Source organism: Bombus pascuorum, chromosome 8, assembly GCF_905332965.1.
Source record: "Bombus pascuorum chromosome 8, iyBomPasc1.1, whole genome shotgun sequence".
NCBI lineage: Eukaryota > Metazoa > Arthropoda > Insecta > Hymenoptera > Apidae > Bombus > Bombus pascuorum.
Genome location: NC_083495.1, coordinates 2087400 through 2107718, shown reverse-complemented (window position 1 = coordinate 2107718; position 20319 = coordinate 2087400). Strand labels below are relative to the sequence as shown.

The following is a 20319-nucleotide window of genomic DNA, read 5'->3' as shown; positions in this document are numbered from 1 at the left end:
AACGATAGATAGGAGATAGAGACGAACGCGTCAACGTCGAGACGTCCGTCTCTGGTTGGAAGAAATTCGCGAGGACGTCGTCGACTTGAAGTTTCGCGATCGAGCGCGTTCAGAATGTTACAATCCTCTCTCCCTCTTCTTGTTGGATAATCCGCGGTCCAAATTGGCAGGATTACTCGTTCCGAAGACTGGGCCACGTCCTCGAGATTGCCGGGATTACGCGGCTGTAACGCACATCGAGCGTGCTCTGCGTTTCGCCTGCCACGCGCAAATACAGGTATTATCGGGTATTACAACGAGTACGTATCGCGTGCGTGAAGGAATGTCGCACCGTCTCGGCAGGATCTTTGTCACGCCATGCGAAAACCGTCTTTCTTTCGGTGCCACCGAGATCCGTTCCAGGTGAAACCCGTTAAAAATCGTGCCTGCCGTTCATTCGTATTTATCTAATTCCTAAAACGAGAAGATCGCGAGTTGGTATTTGATTGGTATCGCGTGCTCGAGTTAGAGCAGAATGCCACCGGTAATAAACTCGCTCGGTACCTTTACGAGGGTCCTGAAATTGAAACTGGCGCACGAGCCAAGCGCGAACAGCTTCGGAAAAAATATTGCCCATCCTGGACGAGCCCTCGAGACATCTGCCTCGCGCGCTTACACGCTTCGTATTCGGATTAATCGCGCATCTGCACGATCGAGTTCTCCTCGCCTTTGTCTTTCCGTTCGTCGATCCGATGAGGCGATAATCATCGAGCAGTCGGACAAAGTTGCCGGAAGTCTGAGTCTCTTGGCGCGAGTCAGGTGTCGCGACGATTTCGGTAATTTTCTTAGCACCCCCGGTGCGACTCCTCCGACGAACTAGCAAGCTAATAAGCGGCCTACCTAGCCTCGCAACATAAATAAACGAGCTACGCTGAAATCGTAATGTTCCCCAACGCGGCATGGCATCGAAATTAAAATTAGCCTGGAAGATGGGTCGGCAGGGCGTGAAGGGGGAGCCGGAAGGAGGAACGAGGAGAATGATCGCGAACAAGGGGGAGAAACAGAGAGGTCCGCCCCGAGACGAATATTATGCAAAGCCGCGAGCAATAAAAATAACGTATTGCGACCGAGAGAAGCATAAGTTTTAATCCAATATTACTAAGATAAGTCTACCGAAGCCCACCCTCAGGTCGGAAGAGAAAGATTTCTTTTGTGTGTAACGCACCCCAACTTTACATCGTGGTTATTAGAAAATGCTCTCTCTCGATGCTGGCTCATCGCGTGAGGGGAGTTTTTCTTTCTCCTATCTCTCTCTCCGCCTCTTAATAGCCGCTCGTAAAGATCGCGGGATACGCGCTGTTACTCGGAAAATTTGTTCGGGCGCCACAGCGAGAAGAACTTTTCGAAATTTTTCCGCGTTGTTCGTTCGATGAAAGTCGATTCGGAGGAAACAACCGCGATACGTGTTTGTCTACGGCACCTTTCTCTTCCCTTACTTTCCTACAAATTGCTAACATTTTTCAAACGGGTTCGTACGCTTTCTCGACCGGTATTCGATGCCACCGCGTTCCTACGATTTCCTCCTACTATTCCGTTCTCGGGAAAACGCGACGAATACCGGGGAACGAACGTCAGTGCAAAGTTATGATCCATGGCGGCGCTTTGACATTCTTATTACTCTATTTCACGCAACTTTCTCGATGGACTGTATTACTCCCGTTCGACCCGGCCCGAGGAAGGAAGCACTAAACCGGCTGATGCTTTGTTTCTCGCTCGAGGAACGAGAACGAGCGTGAAAAGGAATAATATCTAGGGTGGTTGTGAGATACAGAGAGCGAGTGTGAGAGCGAGGGGACGTGCGGTGAAGAGAGAGGGAAACGACCGCGCGCATCCAGACCCTCGCACGTTCTTTTCCACTCCGGGCGCGAAATCGGACAAATCCAATCTGACTGACGGGATTGCCGCGATCTATGGAGGAAGGGAGAATGAAGCGCGGGGTTCGGTCCGGTGGAAAGGAAATAATAGAGAGAAAGAGAGAAACTCTCGCGTCGGGCTCTGGCTGTGTCGACTCGACGCCCGTACGAGCCCTCGTAAAAATTTATAATTTGGAAAATACCATTCGCCGTTCTCGGATTTCAACCAGGCAATCGAGTTTATAAAGCGAGAAATCGAAGGAACCCGGTCGATCTTGAAGCAGAGATGAAAAAAAAAAAAAAAGAGAAAATCGAGGGAAGGGGCGTCGACGACGTCGACGATAACGTCGAAAGACTTTTGACGAAAATTGAAGTCGTTGTTATGACGGGAATTGCCCGCGACGACGCTTTACGAGAGGGACGCACCCGTCGACGCTCGCAACTTTTCGAAAAAGATTCGGGGGATGAGAATCACGTTTTGTGTGCCCGCGCTTGTATACTCGTGTATGTGTGCGTACGTGCGTCGTGAGGGAGAGAGACGCAGGAGAAAGAGGAGGAACGGTCGGACGATTACGGTCGCCAATGGCCAGAAAACCAGGGAAACGCGTAAAGGCGAAACTGACAATTAGAAGCCGAGCCACGAACGCTCGTATTATTCGTTATATCGTTTTACGACTTCGCGTTCGCTGCAAGCCGCGCCGCGTTAAGCGGTTTATAGTTTTTTTAATTGCCGAAGGGTGTTCCGTGTTACAAGTATGTAGAATCTCTCGCGACCATACAAGAAATCTGGATTATTCCGCTGGCTTGGCGACGTTCACATATATAAATCGGCTACGGATGCGTCAGACGTTGGATCAAATTAGCGCGTGTAACGACGCCGTTGATGCTACTCGTGCGAGCAATCGTAAAAGCCTCGTTACAGTCGTAGACGTAATATATTTTGTTTCGACCATGAAATCTTCCCACACGATCCGGTGTCGGGCCTAAGCCCGTTATAACGGCGTTACTTAAAATTCTTCGAGTAGGCATTGTCCGGTAGGGGAAGTACTTGATATCGAAGCAGCGTGCGGGGCGATTGATGCAAATGTTGCGGGTATCAGTTAAACGCACGTCCGCGTAACGAGAGCTCATCTAGGGACATCCTTTAGTGGTTCGCAGAAAGACAATAGGAGAAACGTGCGTAACGCTGTACACAACGCGCACGTTCTGCGCTGTCTGTGGAACACAGAAACCATGTAAAAAGATCTCACGGCAAAGAATGCCGCGTTTAAAGTATGGTACGAGCCGCTACACGGTTCGTTCTCGTTTCTCCTCGGCTATGGCCTCAGGTTCCCGCGTTTTCGGGGAGAGTGTTTGAACGGCGCAGAACGGTAGCAGGATGCGATAACGCTCGAGCATCGTAATTCAAAGATAGCGCGTTGTTTAACAAGCAACAGTGGCTCCTTTGTCGAGTCGAGCGGTGCTGAGATCGGTGAAACGACCTGGCCTACGAATTCCACGCTACGATACAGCGAACGCGAGGAAAATCCGGAAGTGAAATAGCCGGGGCGAGAATGGAAGGGTATAGAGGGGGTAGGAAGGAGAGAGGGGAAAAGGGTGGAAGGGAGGAGGAGGGAGCGAGAGCCGGTGGCCGTTTGGCCTGGAATCGTGTTCCGGTCGCGGTCGAGGCTCGATCCTCGCGAGCTTAACCCACATGCGACCGCGTGTATACACGCGTCGACAACTGCTGGCTGCAGCGCAACATCAGAGACCGTTTAATCCCGGAATGCCGAATACGAGAGAGCAGATCGTCGGCCCCGAGCGATAGATTTGGCCAGTACGCGAAAACGGGGTTGCAACCCTCTGCTCGAGAGTGCACCCTATCCCTCGCCGGGCCATTAATAATATACCCATATTGGACACAATTCACCTTGAAATTAACCGGCAGCCGATTGGTAAGCCCGGGCAAATTGACTTCGAAATTGACAATTTATAGTCGCTCGATTCCGGCCTCGCCTCTCCGCCTGCTCCTGCTGTTGCTCCTCCTCCTCCCTCCTTGTTTGTAATTCTCTCTCGTTTCTCGCACATCTTATTTTCCTTTCTCGCCAAGATCGATCGTGATCGCCGCCAGGGATGACGTACTCTCGAATTTCAACCATTACGAGTGATCGAGAGTCGTGTCGATGATTCGACGAGTCGCGGCAATTTTCTCTCGTTCTTTCCTTTTTCTCTTGCGAGACGCCAGATGGATAAGTTTGTAACGAATGCGAAACGAATTTCGAACACACGTTTATCGGCGAGATCGAGAAACACGAAAGGCGAGAGTCTAGCTTTGCCTCGGTGATCCAAGGGACCAGGTCGTTCGATCCTTAAACGGCCCATCACGTAAGAATGGGTTGCAACTGTTCCTCGCGGATTGGGATTGGCTTTCTTTGTATATCTCCGTGCTTTTTCAGCCTTGTCGGATTCTTTTCTGTGCGTTCTCGCTTCTCGTTTCACCGAATGGTCGGACAAGGAGCCGCTTCTGCGGTGCAGCGATCATTAAGGCGGGGAATGATCGGATCAAAGCATAGCACCTGGCGCGATCATCGCGAATCCCACACGCGATACACGACCGGACGCGAATCGAGCGCAACGCGAACGTAACTTCTATCTAATCGATCGATCTGGATCGATTATCTGGCAGGTTCCATCGAGGAGGATCCCGAAGTAAGTCGTAGGTGTATTTCTTTCGATCAGTAACCTATACAGTGCATTAAAAGTATACGTATAAGAACTCTTAAGAATCAGACACGTTACTTGTTCAGGATGCTTACGTGCCTATTCAGCTGCCGAATCACCCAACGATAAAGATAGATTCCGTCAATTTCATCTACCGACAAGTACCGATAATCTTACAGTAGCCGTTCCACTCTACTGGCCGTTGATTAGAATTTCCACGAATTCAAATTAACCGGAGAGTGGTTCTTGACGCAATCGCTACGACGATTATGCATCTCGAGGAATTTCTACGTTTCCAGTAGTTTTTATCGCGTGTGAGGCAGTTGAATGCTTGCTTACAGTCTGTCAGCGATATTTATCTAGATTTTTCAACCGCACGCAGGAAAAAGTTGGCGCCAAGAGGCGTGATCAATGCGTTAAGGTATCCTGCGCTTCGTATCCCGGTAGGGGAATTAATTCCTCCGAGCCGAAACGAAATCTAGTAGCTACGGGGCTCCGTGGTTGTCGCAATAAGGCCGATTACTATCGATCTCCTTTTCTTCCTCGATCTCTTGGCCAACGATAGGTCACGATCACCTTATCCCTGCGAAATCATGCAACATCGGTTTCGCAAACACCTTTCCTCGGTATCCGGTCGATTGTTTCAGACGAACCGTTTCTTCGATGTCCGATACTTTCATCGTACGGTCACACCTGGCTTCTTATTAAGGCGTATTTAATTAATTGCGTGATTATTAAATCAGCCGAATTTTGGCCATGTATATCGAACCTTTTACAGATAAATCAGAGTCGTTACGCGAAGAAAGGATGGAACACGATAGCCCGTTCATTTCGACGCGACGTTTTTCTTATTTCGCCGGTAGATTCGTACGCAAACAAGTACGCATTATACTGGCCTAAGCGTTCGAGAGTGCGTTCTTGTTTTCGGTGTAACCCGAAGCTAAGCGGTTTAAGAGATCAACGCCGTATAAACCGGCCGTCTGAGAATCGTCTGGAGATCTCGTGCGTGAGAGCTGGCAGAGAGACAGAGAGGGGCCAAACGGCGAGAAGAAGAGAGCACGATAAACGAGAACGAACTACGAAGAATGGAGAACGAAAGAGGACGAGTCGGAGAGTGGGAGGGCGCCAGGGAAACGAACAACGAAGATCGAGAGATCGAGTGCCTCTGGATGAAGAGAGCGGAAAAAGCACCCCGTAGGAGCGATAGAGGAGGGGGTGTAGAGTCGAACGCAGAACGAGGACGAGGAAGACCGTGGGCAACGCGAAGAGGTAAAGCGAGAGGGCAGGCAGAAAGACGGGATGAAAAATTAGATTTACAAATCTGTCCTGACTACTATGAGATTGCTCGCTTACCAAGCAGAGATTCTCAACCCGGCCGAGCTTTTCGTAGCGTTTCTGTCACCGGGTATAAATACAGAGAGGACTGGTCCTCTTCCTCCTACGCCGTGCTTCAATTTTCGTTCCTTCTCTTTGCTTCATTTTCGTCGGCACGTTGCTACCCGCCCTCCACTTGTCAACGACGCGACGCTTTCGTCGAACGAAATCGTTTACGCTCCGCTGCCAATGGCTGCATCCTACAAAGGGTGCCGTCGGCCCGGCAAGATTATCGGTTAAATTTGAAACGGATTCCGGAATGAAACTGACGCGAGTCGTCCGTAGGAACAAAGTCGGCCGGAGTCGCGGTTGAGTACCACTGGAAGAATATAGCCGCTATATCGGGAACGGAGGAAAGGATCCTGCCACGGTAACAACGAGTCGTAGTCTCAGTCTCAGACCCGGCGAAAGCAAAAGCTCGAATCACGCGTGTACGCGTATGTACACTTTGCGCGGCGTGTGTCCGTGGCTGGTGTGTATATGGAAGCGCCTCTCCGGCGCCTGCCGCCTATGAAAAATGAACGTTTCTGCCAGCCGCGGTATCTACTCCGAACCATCCTGTGAGATCGTTCCGCGTCAGATACTTTTGCGCGCAATTCGCGACACGCTGCTTGCGGCTAGTCGCTTCTATCCTTTGCGACCGTCGCCGATTTTCCGATCGTTGGCGAGAATCGGTGTATATAGGTGCGGAATATTCCCGCGACCCCTCTTTGAAACCGCGTCCAAGGAGAATAATCGAGTCTTCGAGACACGATAAGTTACGCAAATGCAGGCTGTTTGGCCCGTTCCGTCGCCTCTCGCGCGCCTTTATCTTCCCCTCTGCTAGATTTATCGCGGCAAACGTCACTACGTATTAGCCGGTGGTATCTCGTGACTCGTAGCCACGCTCGCTCGCGACCACGCGCGGCCCCGCACAGATCGCGAGAAGGTGAACTTCATTCGGCTGCAGTCGGCCAAGAACCAGTTCTCGAAACGTAGCGGCGTTCTAGATACAGTCTAATCGACACTTGTAGCGACCAGAGCTTGGTCATCGAGTTTCATTCGAGCGTTTCCTCTCTTCCTTCGAGATCGATGAGTCTCGAGATCGGAGCCGGGGGACCGGCCGAAGAGTCATCGTTTAGCGAGAAAAGACGCACTCATTTTGCTCGCATAAAAAGCGTTCGCGTTATTTGTCGTATTAATATTCGTCATATCCATGATCCAGTATCGGATATATTATACTGGAAACGTCTTTTCTCGTGACGTAATTGAACAACTTACGACGAGAGTCGTAAGCTCGACGATCGGGGTAAGACATTACCTCGATGACAGGTGTCTCTAACCACAGTAACTCTCTACCACTGTACAGCTCCAGGCCAGGAAGACCACCGAAGAGAGCTTCCGTCGGTCTGAGTCTCGCAGCCAGCCACCTGGCCGCCGCGACCGGTCACCACCCCCAGCATTCTCTCAAGAAGCACCGAATGGACAACGGCGATTACTACGAGAACGGGCATTTGGGTAAGTCTCGTTACACTTCCTTTTGTTCAAACAGCCGCTCGTAAGCGTCACCGACGCTCGATCGATAGGCCCGCTCGACGGCTGCTTACGATTCTGGTTACGACCGTGCGAACGACTTTTTAGCCATTCGAAGCCTGTCCCGTGTCTGGGGTCTTCGAGACGTTCGTATTTCACGCCGCGTGTCGTGTCCTTTCTCTCGATAACGCTACGTTTTATGGAGACGCCGCGGATTTAGCGACAACATTGTGCCACGATGTTGTCGGCTGGCTAGTCGACCATTCGAACGTTGTTCAACGACCGTGAACAACGAGACGCGTTGAAACGCCGCAAATGATTGAAGAGGAAACTTTTACAATGTGGAAAATGGGAATTGTTGAATTAATCGAGTTCATTATTGTGCGAGAGTCATATCGAGGATGACATCGTCGCAACGATCAACGTCGAAAGCGCGAAAAAAAGGGACGAAATCACGGAATAGGCAAGCCACCCGTAGGTAAAGCGGTAGAATCGCGTAGATACGTAGCCCTGGTACCAGGGGCACGCACTTGATTACTGCCATCCGTATACGCGCCGGGCCACGGTGACCCTACCGATCAATTAATTAGGGGAATCAAACACACTTGGAGTGAGCAAATTAACTGCAACTGCACCGTCGTGTTGCGGCCTGTGGTGGCGGTTGCCGATGTCGATATTGCATCGATGTACTCGTACCTCCAACGGCTTCTCCTCGCCGTCCCTAAATCTTCTTATTGCTTAGATGCATCACCTCTCCGCTCGATCCTTGTCCTCTGCCTTTTCCATGATAATAGCAAAAGGCTGTAGCGCATGACGCTAATTAACGTTCCTAAATTATCGTGGCGTTTCGCAAGAGCGGTTATTCGGTCTTCGAAAGCGGTAAACTCTAGGCAAAGTCGGATCGTAAAATCGCGTCGAACCGCGTCGACGATCGCCGTTCGGAAATTGGTTAAGCAAATAATCGCGAATACGCCGGCCGTTCAATTTTACGGGCAAATACGTTTGACGGTGCAACGTTAATGAATTAATGCCACGCGGACGAGCGCAAGCACGAACGTAGTTGCAGAACTGTACGATCGCAGCCGGGGTAAACGTTGAAACGGCGAGCAATTAATTACGAGCCCGCGGTAATTGTATAATTGTTTTACGATTGGATCCCCTTTCTGGGTACGATTGATCGCCGCGGCTACCGCGACCCGTTTCCTTTTAACTTTGTCGCCGCGCTCGTACCAAGGATGCGGCCCCCGCTTCGGACCAACACAACGCCGGACGATTCGCTTGTTACACGGCAGCCTCGTAAAATGGGAATCGTAAACATCCGTGTGCCGCGTATTCGTCGCGAGTCTTTAATCTCCGCGTGCTGTAAAAAGTTATGTAGTTTTTCTGCCGTTCAAGGAACTTGGATCCTTTCATTCCTGAATGTTCCAATCAACCACGGTTCGTTTTTTTCCCTTGTAGAAACGCGGATAAAAAGCGCCCAGGAACGTAGATACATTTACATGGTATAGTAAAAGTTACAAAGTGTACGCGTTTAATCGTCGAATAAATGGAAAGTTATCGGAGACGCGATCGCACACCCAGAAGCACGCGTTCGTGCGACTTTTGAGCCGAGGATTATCTTTCGCGAACCATTCCTTATGATATCAATTTACCGCGAGAGGAGCGAGAATCCAGCGCGACGGGCTTCTACGGTATCGGCGCTCCTTCGGCTCATCGGGAACAACGAAGGTCGCGAGTAAAGCTGAAAAAACAAAGAGACGAGAAGAGAGGGTAAAAAAAGGTGGAAGCAAAGAGTATGGAGAAGGACGTAGGAAGAGAGAGTGCGAGACGAAAGCAACACGTACCGGGAGAGCGGCGTGGCTCGCGTACAGCGGATTTTTTTCAATTTGGACCGGTAGGCGAGCGCCACTTGCCATAACGCAATTAATAAACTCAACGAGCGAGATCCGATCCCGATAGCGGCGGCGTAACATCCATTCGGGACGTAGCGGGCACAATGGCCGGCACAATGGCCGTGTATACGTGCACCCAACGCTCGGTACAGCCAGGACGGCCGATACGCATCTATGTTGTCTCTACAAAATTAAAACCCATGAGAAAAATAAATAGCCGGAAGGGGAGAGCAGGGTAGGAAGCGAGTAGTTCGAGATGCAGAGAGAGAGAGAGAGAGAGAGAGAGAGGTGGGAAGCGAAAGAGAGCAAAGCGGTAACGCGAGCGGGGGTTGCTTGGCTTAGGTTAACGACGTGTGCGCGCCGCGTGTGCAGGAGAGAGCCTCTCTTTCTCCCTTCGGATGGATGGGAAGCCGCGTAGCTCGCGCCTTCTGGCCGGATTCGCGGCTTACGGTAGCTCGCTCTCTCCATTTGCCACGATCGTTTTTCGATGAAACTATTCCCGGAGCTGGAACTATTAGGCTAGGCTGCGTAATAAACTAATGACTATCGGCTAACGTCGAGCCGTTCGTGTGCGTTTCTGCCCTCGGTAATTATTTAATGCATCGATTACCGAAATAGCATTAATCAAATTGGCCGGCCGCTATTTATATTATATGACCTAATGCACGGCGAATCGTATATTAATGCGCAAACTAAGTAAATTATCCAAGCATCCGCGTTTACGCGGCGAACGTGAATTTCCCTTCTTCCACCTCGAGAGACCCTGAGTGATTCTGGTTGCGTGTGTGCGAACGACCGGCACGGAATCGGCGTTGCGCGGACCGACCGATTCCAGAGCGGGAATATATCGGTGGCACTTGGAAACGGTGAATCGTCGATAGTCGGTGGCGAAACACCGCGAGCAGACGAGTCGCGAATGGGTGCGAATCGGTGGAGGCAAGGGCGAACAGAGAGGAAGAGCGGTGGGTGTCCGGGCGGATACAAGAGAGGGGCGACGCCGAGTGGGTGGCTGGGGTGGTTCGGCCGGTCGCGGCTGCAACGACGCTGTACTGGCGAGCGAATGCTCATAAAAGCATTGATTAACTGTTGCCGGTCGTAGGTCAGCCAACGCGGCTGGCTCGTGTACCAATAAAACCCGGTTAATAGGGGGTCGACGTCGCTTCGATATCGCGCCATCGACCGTTCTATTCCGTTCCATTCCGTTCGCAGGCCTCCTTTCGCAGCGACGATTTTCACACTCTGAAAATCGAACCCAGTCGAAGGCTAGTCTCGGAAAGCCACGAATTTGCGGTCGAAATACCGAGTCGGATCGCGTATCGGCGCAAAGTAATTAACGAGTCGGAGTAAGGGAATCTCTGGCGGAAAGGCGGACGATGGCTAGCGTCGCCTGATCAGAGGTTCTCGCGGGGCAACGATTTGGCTCTAAAGATACAAATGGTCGGGGGTGGATGTTGCCGTACCAGCGACGAGAACCACTGGCTTAGGTGGAATTTTCAGGCTGCGGTTAGAAATTACGCGCGGGGCAGAGGGTCGTGGCTACGAGGGACGCGAAACCGAAGCCAAAACCGAGCGGTCCGGAGATTCGACACGAAAGTGAAATAATCCTCGCGATTAAAGCGATAATAACGCTCCGCGAGATTATTACACCGTCCGAGTTTCAACGATACAAGGGGAGACACGATACGATATTTTCGTTTCACAGGCCGTTATGATTTTCTGCCCCCGCGATATTTTATGCCATGTATTTTCTCGTCCATCGAGGACGATTATTCTCGCGCGAAGCGGAGGTGAGATTCGGGACGGAGACAAGGACGAAATGGTGGGAGAAGCGAGTTCCGCGCGAGACAGAGTAACAAAACGCCGGTGAATTAAACCCGTTCGTTGCTGCAACATCGTTCTGCGTGGCACGCCGCCGTAAATCAGTCGGGCCAGGAATTTTCGCGTTTCACTGGTTTTTGCCTCGTAACGAAACACTCGCATGCTCCAGCCAAATGAAGACGTTAAGCGGCGACGCAGGAGAAAAAGTAGGCACGGCCTCGCTGCAGGGAGTTCGCCGGATGAACCGTGTTTGCTTTAACGCTCGGAATGTGGAACGAACCCGGTCATGTTCTGACTTCGCGACTTGAAAAACTCGAAATTGTCGTGCGACCGAGCGGTACCATTCTCTGCCTCTTTATATTCGACTGCGTTATGGGTCGTGCAATTGCGATAACCCGCCGGTTGCTCGTGCGTAAAAGATCGTCGCATTCGACCCTCGCTGCGAACAAGCTGACGCGCATCCTACACTGTCGCGCCATAAATCGCTCGCGAGACAACGTGGCCGGTTTTAGTACGACTTAATTACCGTGCTCCACGCGCCGTTTAATCGGTCGTTTCATCTCGTGGAGACCGCGCGTCGCCCGATTCAGCGTGAATCGAACGAGTTTCGGTACGTATGTATATACGTTCGCGTGCCACGGTAGTCAACGGACGAACAAAATCCGGGGAAGGTGGATTCACGCGGGTTGCGACTCTCCTACGAGCGTACGCGGGCTTTTTAGGAGAGTGATGGCAATTTCCTGCGGTTAAAACCGAGGCTAATTGCTTCAAAAATCTGTACTAATTTGCCGGCCATTCCGGTACGGCGGTTCGGGGGAGGGGGGCGGCAGGTTGGCTGGTTGGCCGTCGGTGCTCGCCCGGCACCGGGGTGATGGTGGTAGTCAACAATTTACTCGTTAGCGGCCGGCGAGTGCCGCGCCGCTCAATTAACTCGCGAATCAACGAGCGGGCCGCTTTGTCCTCGAGCGAGCGAGCATAGCGCGCGCTCTAGCTCGCTCGTTCGTGTATTTTTATAATTTGCGCGGCCCTCGTGACCAACAAACCGGCGGAAATGCGTGAAACAACGGGCTAGGCCAACTGTGGAGGGGTGGAGGAAAAAAAAACATCCACGCACACGTATGCGCGAGCATACACACGCACGCGCATCTACAAACGAGCGGAGGGAGAATAACGCGAAAAAAAAGCGCGGGGGAAATGAAAACCGACACCACGGATCGTGGCTTGTTTTCTACCGGCGGAACCTCCCCCTCGACACGGGGTAAATGTCTACTTTCGAGGGCGGTCGACCGGGCCGGTTGCTCGTTTACACGGGCACATGTCAAAGGTCCTGGTTACGCGTGTACCCACGCAAACGAGCCGCGGTTTTTTGCCGCGCTATTTATTTTCTTTTCATTTCCGTTCTCGTTCGGGCTGAAAGCGCTGGTAACGAGCGCTAGCGCCACTCGTTCGACTACAACCGGGACACGGCTGCCTTTAAATCGCTCAACACTCGATATTCGTGAGGCGCATGCAACACGCACAAATCTAACTCTCCTTGCGATACGAACTTCGAAACACTTAACCGCGTGGCGAAATCGAAGCATACGAGAAAGGAGGACCGACAGAGAGAGAGAGAGAAAGAGAGACAGACAGACAAACAGAGAAAGAGAGGGAGAGAGAGAGAGAGAGAGAGGGATTGTAAATGCCGAACTGTGGCAAAACTCGGAGTAGAACGATCTGGATTCAAGCGGAAACGCTTAGGGTCGTACGAAATCGACGCTGCGCTCCTAGTTCGGGATCGTGGATAATACAAATCCCGGTAGGCATTGCGCGATAAAGGAAACCGGTATCGAGCGCCGCCTCCGTCTCTTTCGCTCTCTTCCCACTCTTTTTTCCTCGAACCTCTCTTTCTCTCTCTACCTCAACGCCTCTCTTCGTCGCTCCACAACTTCTCGATTCGCTCGATCCCCGGCACTACAGGCAACTGGGCAGGTTTACCTTCGGCGAGTGCACAAAAGTGCCCCGATCCAGCTTCTGGGCCCAACCAGTCGGAAGATATTAATAACAAAATATGATATAATGGGAGCATCCCCGGCGAAATACAATACAATGTTTATGCAGAGGATTAACCGATGTTACGAGCACGTGAAAAAGTATCGACCGGCGAGCAGCGAGAGAGATACGGGGCCGTTGGTCCGAGCGGACTATTGCAACGCTGTCCAAGTTCACGGGCCGAGCCAACGGGCAGATGTGCCTCCGAGAACGCACGGGTCCCGGGCTCGATCTTTGGTTTTGATTACCCCGCGGGAAAGATTTACCTTCCAGATTAGCTCTGGCATCGATTTTTCGAAGACCCGATTGCCAAACGTAAACGGTTCGCTTCTCGTTCTCCTTTTCGACGCGTCCACGATCCGTTTCGTTCGCTTCAGAAATAACAACCGCGTTGATCGATTCGAATGCGTTCGTTGGAATTACAGTTTATCGCAGAGTTCAGCGACTGGTAAATGAAGTTGATCGATTTCGCAAGAATTTTGAGCAACTGCGGCAGAAGGTGTAAGCGTCACGAGAATCATATGGATATGGAACAGCGTTTCGCAACAAAGTCGCAACGTGGAAGATTTTAGAGAATATCGGCGCCACTGTTCGTGACCGGGACGAAAGGGATTCCCAAAAAGGTCTGAAAAAGGAGTCCACCGGCGGCGAATCGGGCGCGATAAAACCAAAGGTTTCGTGCGTATCATCATCATTTCCGAAATAAAATATGCGTCCCTCTTTTTTCGGGTGGAGTTGCGTGCCGATGCCGTGGTCGCGCGGTGAAATCCAAAATCCGCGCCGGCGGCTATGCGATCGCGTATGCCTGCTCGGAATAGATAATTTCGCGAACGATGCAGCCCGCGCGATCGTATCTAATTTTATAAATTCGCGGTACCTCGACTGGTTGGCGAAGACAACGCGGAATATAGAGAATCTAGCGCTGAACCGAACCTGTCGAAGAATAGCTGGCAGGAAATGAAAAACGGAGATGGCGTTTGCGACAGCGCCGAAGCGGATCACGATGACGTTGCCGAAGAGGCAACGACGGACGACGAAGCAAGAAGAGCGCGCGAAAGGAGTAAAAAAGGCGGGAGGTGGAGGTGGTGGAGGAGCAGCGGGAACGAAGATGCGAGACAACCGACTACAAACCACGAGGAGTGTAAATAATACTAAGGCTGATTGTGGGCGTGGCTGACAGAACTCTAAAAACCTTCGACTATATATCAAAAGGTTTACTGCCCTCGGATGATGCTCGTATCCGAGGAGACCCTGGAAGAACAAATACTGGACTGCTCTTTCGCGAGGAGACGCGTGGTAGGCAGCCAGTCGAAGAAGGCCCGTGAACGAAAGGGACGAGAGATAGGGTTAGGGTCGGGAAGGAAACTGGACGTCCGACTAGCCGGATCTTATCGTCGTTAGGACGCTTCGCGAGAATGATCGACCGTATCTTATGCCCCTTCATTCTTCTTTCGTTGCTCGTAAGGTAGCTTACGTCTCAATATCGCAAAATACCTTCCGTCCTATCTTCCTGGTCGTCCAGTGTTTTCGTTTCAATGCCAACCCCTCTACTTTGCTACCGATCAACGGAAAGGCGATCGACGCGTCCCGATGGCAACGTGAAAACGTCCCGCGAAGAACCGAAATACCAGCGGAACGGTGTTCGCGGCTGTCTCATGCGAGGCAGCGAGCTACGTCTCAATACGGGCAAGCGATTAAGAAGAATGGGTGTGGTGAAAGAGGAAAGCGAGGAAAGAAGAGCAGGGAAGGAAGGAGGAGCGAGGAGGAGGTATACATAGTCATGGCATCCACTCTCTCCTCGGTTGTTTCCAGACTGGACGCAGGGAGCTACCTCGATGGCTGCCCGCCTGCCTGCCTGTCTGCCTGCCTGCTCGCCTGTTCGCCTGGCTGGCTGGCTGCTTGCCTGCCCGCTTGCCTGCTAGCCCGGCTTCGAGTCTCTCGATTACTTGAAAAACCGGATTCCTCCTGCGCGAAACTGTGTTTCCCGTCTCGTGTTTATGTAGCAATACACGTCGATGGAACAATGTTGGATGGGATGCACGTGCATGCAGCCGGCTAACGGGCTAAGCGCGTACGCGAGAATCCAGCTCCCGATCGGAATCACGAATCGATGACACTGTCGGAGAATGCCCGAGGAATGGATGACGGTCCCGTGGCACGTTGTTCAAGGAAGAAAAGACGCGCGGCACAGCGAAGAAGAGGCGAAGAAGAGGCGGAGAAGATGCGAAGAAGAAGCGAAGGAGGGATGGCGTGGAAAGTACTTAAAGGGCCACGATGTCATCGGCCGTAGCCGGAGGGTCGGTGTTCGAGGGTTAAATCCAAGGGTTTTGAGGGAGTCGGTGTCGAGGGTAAACATATACATACCTAAGCGCAAATAACGCGCGTTGTTGGAGTTCGTGGCCGAGCATCGAGATAGGAAGACAGGGAGAAAGGGAGTCGGTAGATTTCTTCGTCGTTTGGTAGGAACAATGGCGGCAAGTCGAGGATCCGCGGACAAAGGGCAAATTTTCCGAATAATTTCACGATGCCTCGTCTCGGTGGTCATTCGAGCAGAGGGAGAACGGTCGGTTTTTTGACCCGTACGACTACTGTTGGCAGTGGCCGAAAAAAGAAAAATTACAAAGGAAAATGAAAGTTGAAACCATGTATTGGAAGGCAGAGATAGTCATAGGGTGTATCGATGGCGTCGAACGTTTCTTTGCTTGTAGTAGGTTCGCGGTCGAAAACACCGGCGTACTCGGTAAATTTTCGTTAAGCCTAGCAGAAGATCGAGACGATAGCGATGGGAGGAAAGTCTGGCCGTGATCGCGACGCATAACAAATTCCACCTGTGCAGACGGCTCGCCTTCCATTCATCTGTCCATCGCGGAGGGCCGCGCTGGAAGAAGGAACAGACGTGACGAGGTCGCGGTGCAGAGGGATACCAGGCACTCGTTTAGCTCGGCAATTTATTCTCGCGTTTTGTAATTAACACCAGAAAAGAAGTAGCGCAGTCGTCCTTCTCTTACGGGCACGAGACGCGCGGCACGAGGGTGGTGGTGACTACCCACCTCCCGCAGTCCTCCCTTCGCCTTTGCCTCCTTCTTTCTCTGGCCGCCACGCCGAGTCCGACTGCTGATTTCGCATCTTCGCCTCCGCCTCCGCGCCGAGAGCGTTACACATGCAAAGAAAACACGCGTATCGTTATTAAGCGGCGTGGAAGTCAAAGTCCGCTCTCTCGGCGGATCTCTCGGCTCGTGGATGAGAAACGCCGTGTGTGGATGAAAGGAGCAAAGAGGGAGGATAAAGGGTAACGAGAGAAAAAGCGAGATCCGCAGATACGGAGGAGAATACGGTCGAAGGAGAAAGAAAGGAAGAAAGCGAAGGAAGGACAAGAGGGAGAGAATGCGCACGGTCAGAAGGGCCAAGGGAGTACCAGGGAGAAGTTGAACGAAGAGGAAGACACAGGGAGGACGGTGAAGAAAGGGAGACGAAAAGGTGGAGGATGATGGAGGCCTCTCCTCCGCATGCCACTGCAGTCAGGCCAGACAGAAAGCGGTCTGTATAATTATGGGTTGTCACCTCATCAGCCACGAGAGGGGCAAAGAGGTGCCGGTATACGTCCGCGCGCGGACCTAGGGGTGGGAAGTTAGAGGAGCGCGGTCTTTAGCTCAAATTGTGTTTTATCGTCCCTCGCGTTTCGCTTCGGCCGGTCGTCGCGACGATCGCGATCAAGTTGGCCGATTTCTTTTTTCTCCTTCGCTGCCAAGGAAAGGGAAGATTTCGGAAACTCGTTTGCTCTTGGACCACGCGAAGGAACGCTGGTATCCTGGGTATCCTTCGTCGAAAGGATACGCCAGGTTTCGGTAAGGTCGGACGAAACGTCTTCATCGGTCGTCGCGTTACAACGCCGAACGTACCGCGACCGACAAATAGCCGTTGTCGGGGTTATAAAATCGGGGAACGTGCGTTTTAAGTATCTTCGGTGATCGGAACGTGCCACGGCGTTCTTACTCCCTCCAACCGTTCCCTTCGTTCACGACCCTTCAGCCCCTCTCTGCCGCGCGCATCCCCTCGCCGGCCAGCCCCCCGACCCTTTTTCTCTCTCCTCCCTCTCATTCTCCCTTTCGATCGTTCTCTCGCTCTCTGCCCGCTCGTATCCACGTAGCTACCTCTCCGTCTTTCTTATCCCGTGACGTCGCTCGGTTTCTTTCGCTCCTATTGGTACACACGTAGCAATCTACGAAAGAGCGCGTACACACGGAGGAGGGAAAATAAAAAGAAGGGTACTGCGCGAGAAGGTACTGAGGCTAAGTGGAGAGTTTAGAGGGATTTCATTAAATCATATGGATTGGGGATAATGTATGTTATTGAGCGGAGCGTTCAAATCGCGCTCTATAAGTTGTAATAAGTCCAATTTTAGGGCCGGTCATGGGCCGGGTCCCACAGTGGTTGTCAAACGATCCGTGGCGTTGTTTCGCTGGCAGTCGCGAACCGGCCGGCCGTTCGCGGGATCGACAGTCACTGTCTAGCGAACCCGCCACTTACTCGTCAAACGGCCAGCCGGTCCGCCGAAATCACTGCCATTTAGATAATTTGTAATGAATAGGCACCGCTCATTTTCTACCCCTTCCACCGAGGTCACCTCCTTCTCCCCTTTCTGCCTGGCCGCCGCTCCGTCTCCTTCTTTCCCTCTCGGTTTCGCCTTCCGTTGCACCGTATACCTCACTGTTGAGCCCTCCTTCCGCCTCCCCCCTCTCCGCCGGCCCTCACGATCTCGGTCTCGCAATAGCATCATCTTCGACGTCATCTTTGCACGACTGGAATCCCAAAAGTGGGCCTCTCGATAATCGTCGGGTCTCGAATGTTCGTACAAAGTCGCCGTTGCTTCACGCCCCGTGAATCGACCGGCTCTATCAACGGCAGAAATTTGCTCACGATACGTTACGATGTGTTTGACGCGATCGTCCCCTAAGCGAGATCGTGACGCGTGCCGGTTGACGAAGATATACGGTCCGTTTGGAAACCCTGAAACGCATCCCCTAGATCCTCTGGCAAATATACACACGGTATTTGCGGGAATATCGGCGGACATCACCCGTCCCTTGTTTCGTAGGCTCGTCTCCTGCTACCTGCAGTCCTCTAACTAACGGGGTTTGCTCGGTTCTTCTTCCAGACGTGCCGAGGATGGAAAAGTCGCCGCTGCTGGCGAACGGCTACAATCACCCACCCACGCATCTTAGTCACATGCAATTCATGCAACTGGGTGGACATCCAGGTGCAGGACACACCGCCATTCTGTCGCCGGCTAGTCTGCCGCATCATCTGCAGGCACAGGCTCAGGCGCGCGCCGAACAGGGCCTCAAAGTCAACCCGAACATGTCGAACATGGAGGCGCTCGCGAGGTAAGCTTATATAAAACGTATCCTTAAAATCCATGGTGTCCAAATTGTGGGACCATGCGGTTCAACGAAATCTGGCAACGAAAGTATAGAGACGATGGTCCCAAGTTAGGAAAACGATCGAAGACGAAGTACATAGCTGGGATTTCGTACGAAGCGATAGGCTACTTTTTCGGAAGTTCGACACGCGTTCGTACGGATCGACACGTTCATCTTGTCTCGGTGTAGTTGTAACGAAGGGCCAGCGAGGCCAAAAGAATACAACTTTAAGAGGATTTGAAGAGACGGCGAAGCCGTGGAAATCCGAGGGGTCTCGACACTGCTTGATCTTTCCTTCCCTCTTTCACCTCCTCCGTTTCTCGGTGGCGAAGTCCGTTTCCTTGGGTGCGTCGCGTTCCTTCTAGGTCGTTTACTCGGCTCGCGTTACGCTCGCGACCTCAACCGAGTCACCCTTCTTTCATTCCCGCCTGACCTAACTCGACCTCGTCGTACTCGTCGATGACCAACGGTTGTAGCCAAAATTTCGTCAGTTCATGTGGAATTCCATAAACTCGTTCGTTGCGTCGTATTTCGTTCAGGAGCACGAGGTCGACCGGTTGCCCTGATCGAGGAGAGGGAACCGGTAAATCCTCGAGGCGTTGCAGTCTCGAGACGTATATCACGGATTACGTGTGCCCGTTTAGTCGTTCTCGCGCGGGAGCCGCGAATAGGGAGAAACGAAGGCGCGTTGGGACGCTGTCTATCGAAGGAAGATCCTCCTTGCAGAGGGAGCGTAGTCTCCGAATTAATCTAGGCATTTGTTAACGTGTTTCTAATAGGTGCGGCTGGTGGTGTTCCCTGTTCTCTGGTCTTCCCACGAAACCCCGTTCCAGCCTATTTTGAGGATACGGAGACTCGCCTTAATTTTCCATTACACCCGCCAGCCGTAATTAGCTTCGTCCTATTCGCCATTAGTCGGTCGGTTCAGTCTGCTTCTTCGTCTTTCATCTGGGTTCCTTGGTTCGATTCATGGAGATGTACTCTGGGCTCGATAGAACGAAAAGGTTCGAAGCTTGGAAGGAACGGAATCGCGTGGATTCGTCTTGAGTGGAGGGGCGGCCAGTGTCGGCTAGAGTAAAGCGTGTCCTTCCGACGCTACGCGCCTACGTGTATAATGACGCGACGAAGGCGGCGCCGCACGTTTCGCATTATGATTTCAGCGCTTTGCTTTTAATTAAAATGCAAATCTATCGTGGCAGAGGAGCGAGAGAGATCGGGAGGTAAGACGGATTACGTCTGGGGGCGGCACGACAAACACCGGAATATGATTAATTCAACGCAACCCCATCCTGGCGTACCGCGCCGTCAGCGCACCGTTGCCCTCTATCGCCACCCTCTAATTCAGCCCCGAGCCCTTCCTGCTCGCCACGACGATCTACTCGACCGGTTTACGCGAGCCCTAGGCCGCCTTCTGCGACGGCAACTTCCTTCCTACCCAGACGATCGCGTCACGGTTTCCACGTTTTTCCTTCAACAGTTCGATCTTACTTTGCCACCGGTTCTCGTTCTGCGATTTTATTCTTTTTTCCTTCGCTTGAAAGTATTTTCGGTGGACGATACACCGGGTAAATTATGAGAATCTCGGGGACCGAGTTCTAGGGACGATGCGACGTCTTTTTTAATCAACGACTTCAAAGCGTCTCCGTTTCGAGCATAGGACAGGCATGATCGAATCAAAGG

General features: G+C 52.1%; 2 protein-coding genes across 7 annotated transcripts in view; one reads left to right on the top strand and one right to left on the bottom strand.

Moving 5' to 3' along the window:
- The window catches only part of LOC132910065 (5'-AMP-activated protein kinase subunit beta-1), a 259654-nt gene that overhangs the window by 57928 nt on the left and 181407 nt on the right, over positions 1-20319 (bottom strand). The gene's annotated exons all lie outside the window — the stretch shown is intronic.
- Positions 1-20319, top strand: part of LOC132910044 (dachshund homolog 2) — a 143884-nt gene that overhangs the window by 48798 nt on the left and 74767 nt on the right. For 5 of the 6 annotated variants that reach the window (XM_060965467.1, XM_060965466.1, XM_060965464.1 and 2 more), the window contains exons 2-3: positions 7315-7463; positions 18375-18603. In XM_060965467.1, coding sequence (XP_060821450.1) covers positions 7315-7463; positions 18375-18603 — 378 coding nt within the window. The remainder of the gene's footprint in view (positions 1-7314; positions 7464-18374; positions 18604-20319) is intronic. The other variant, XM_060965463.1, reaches the window with a different exon arrangement.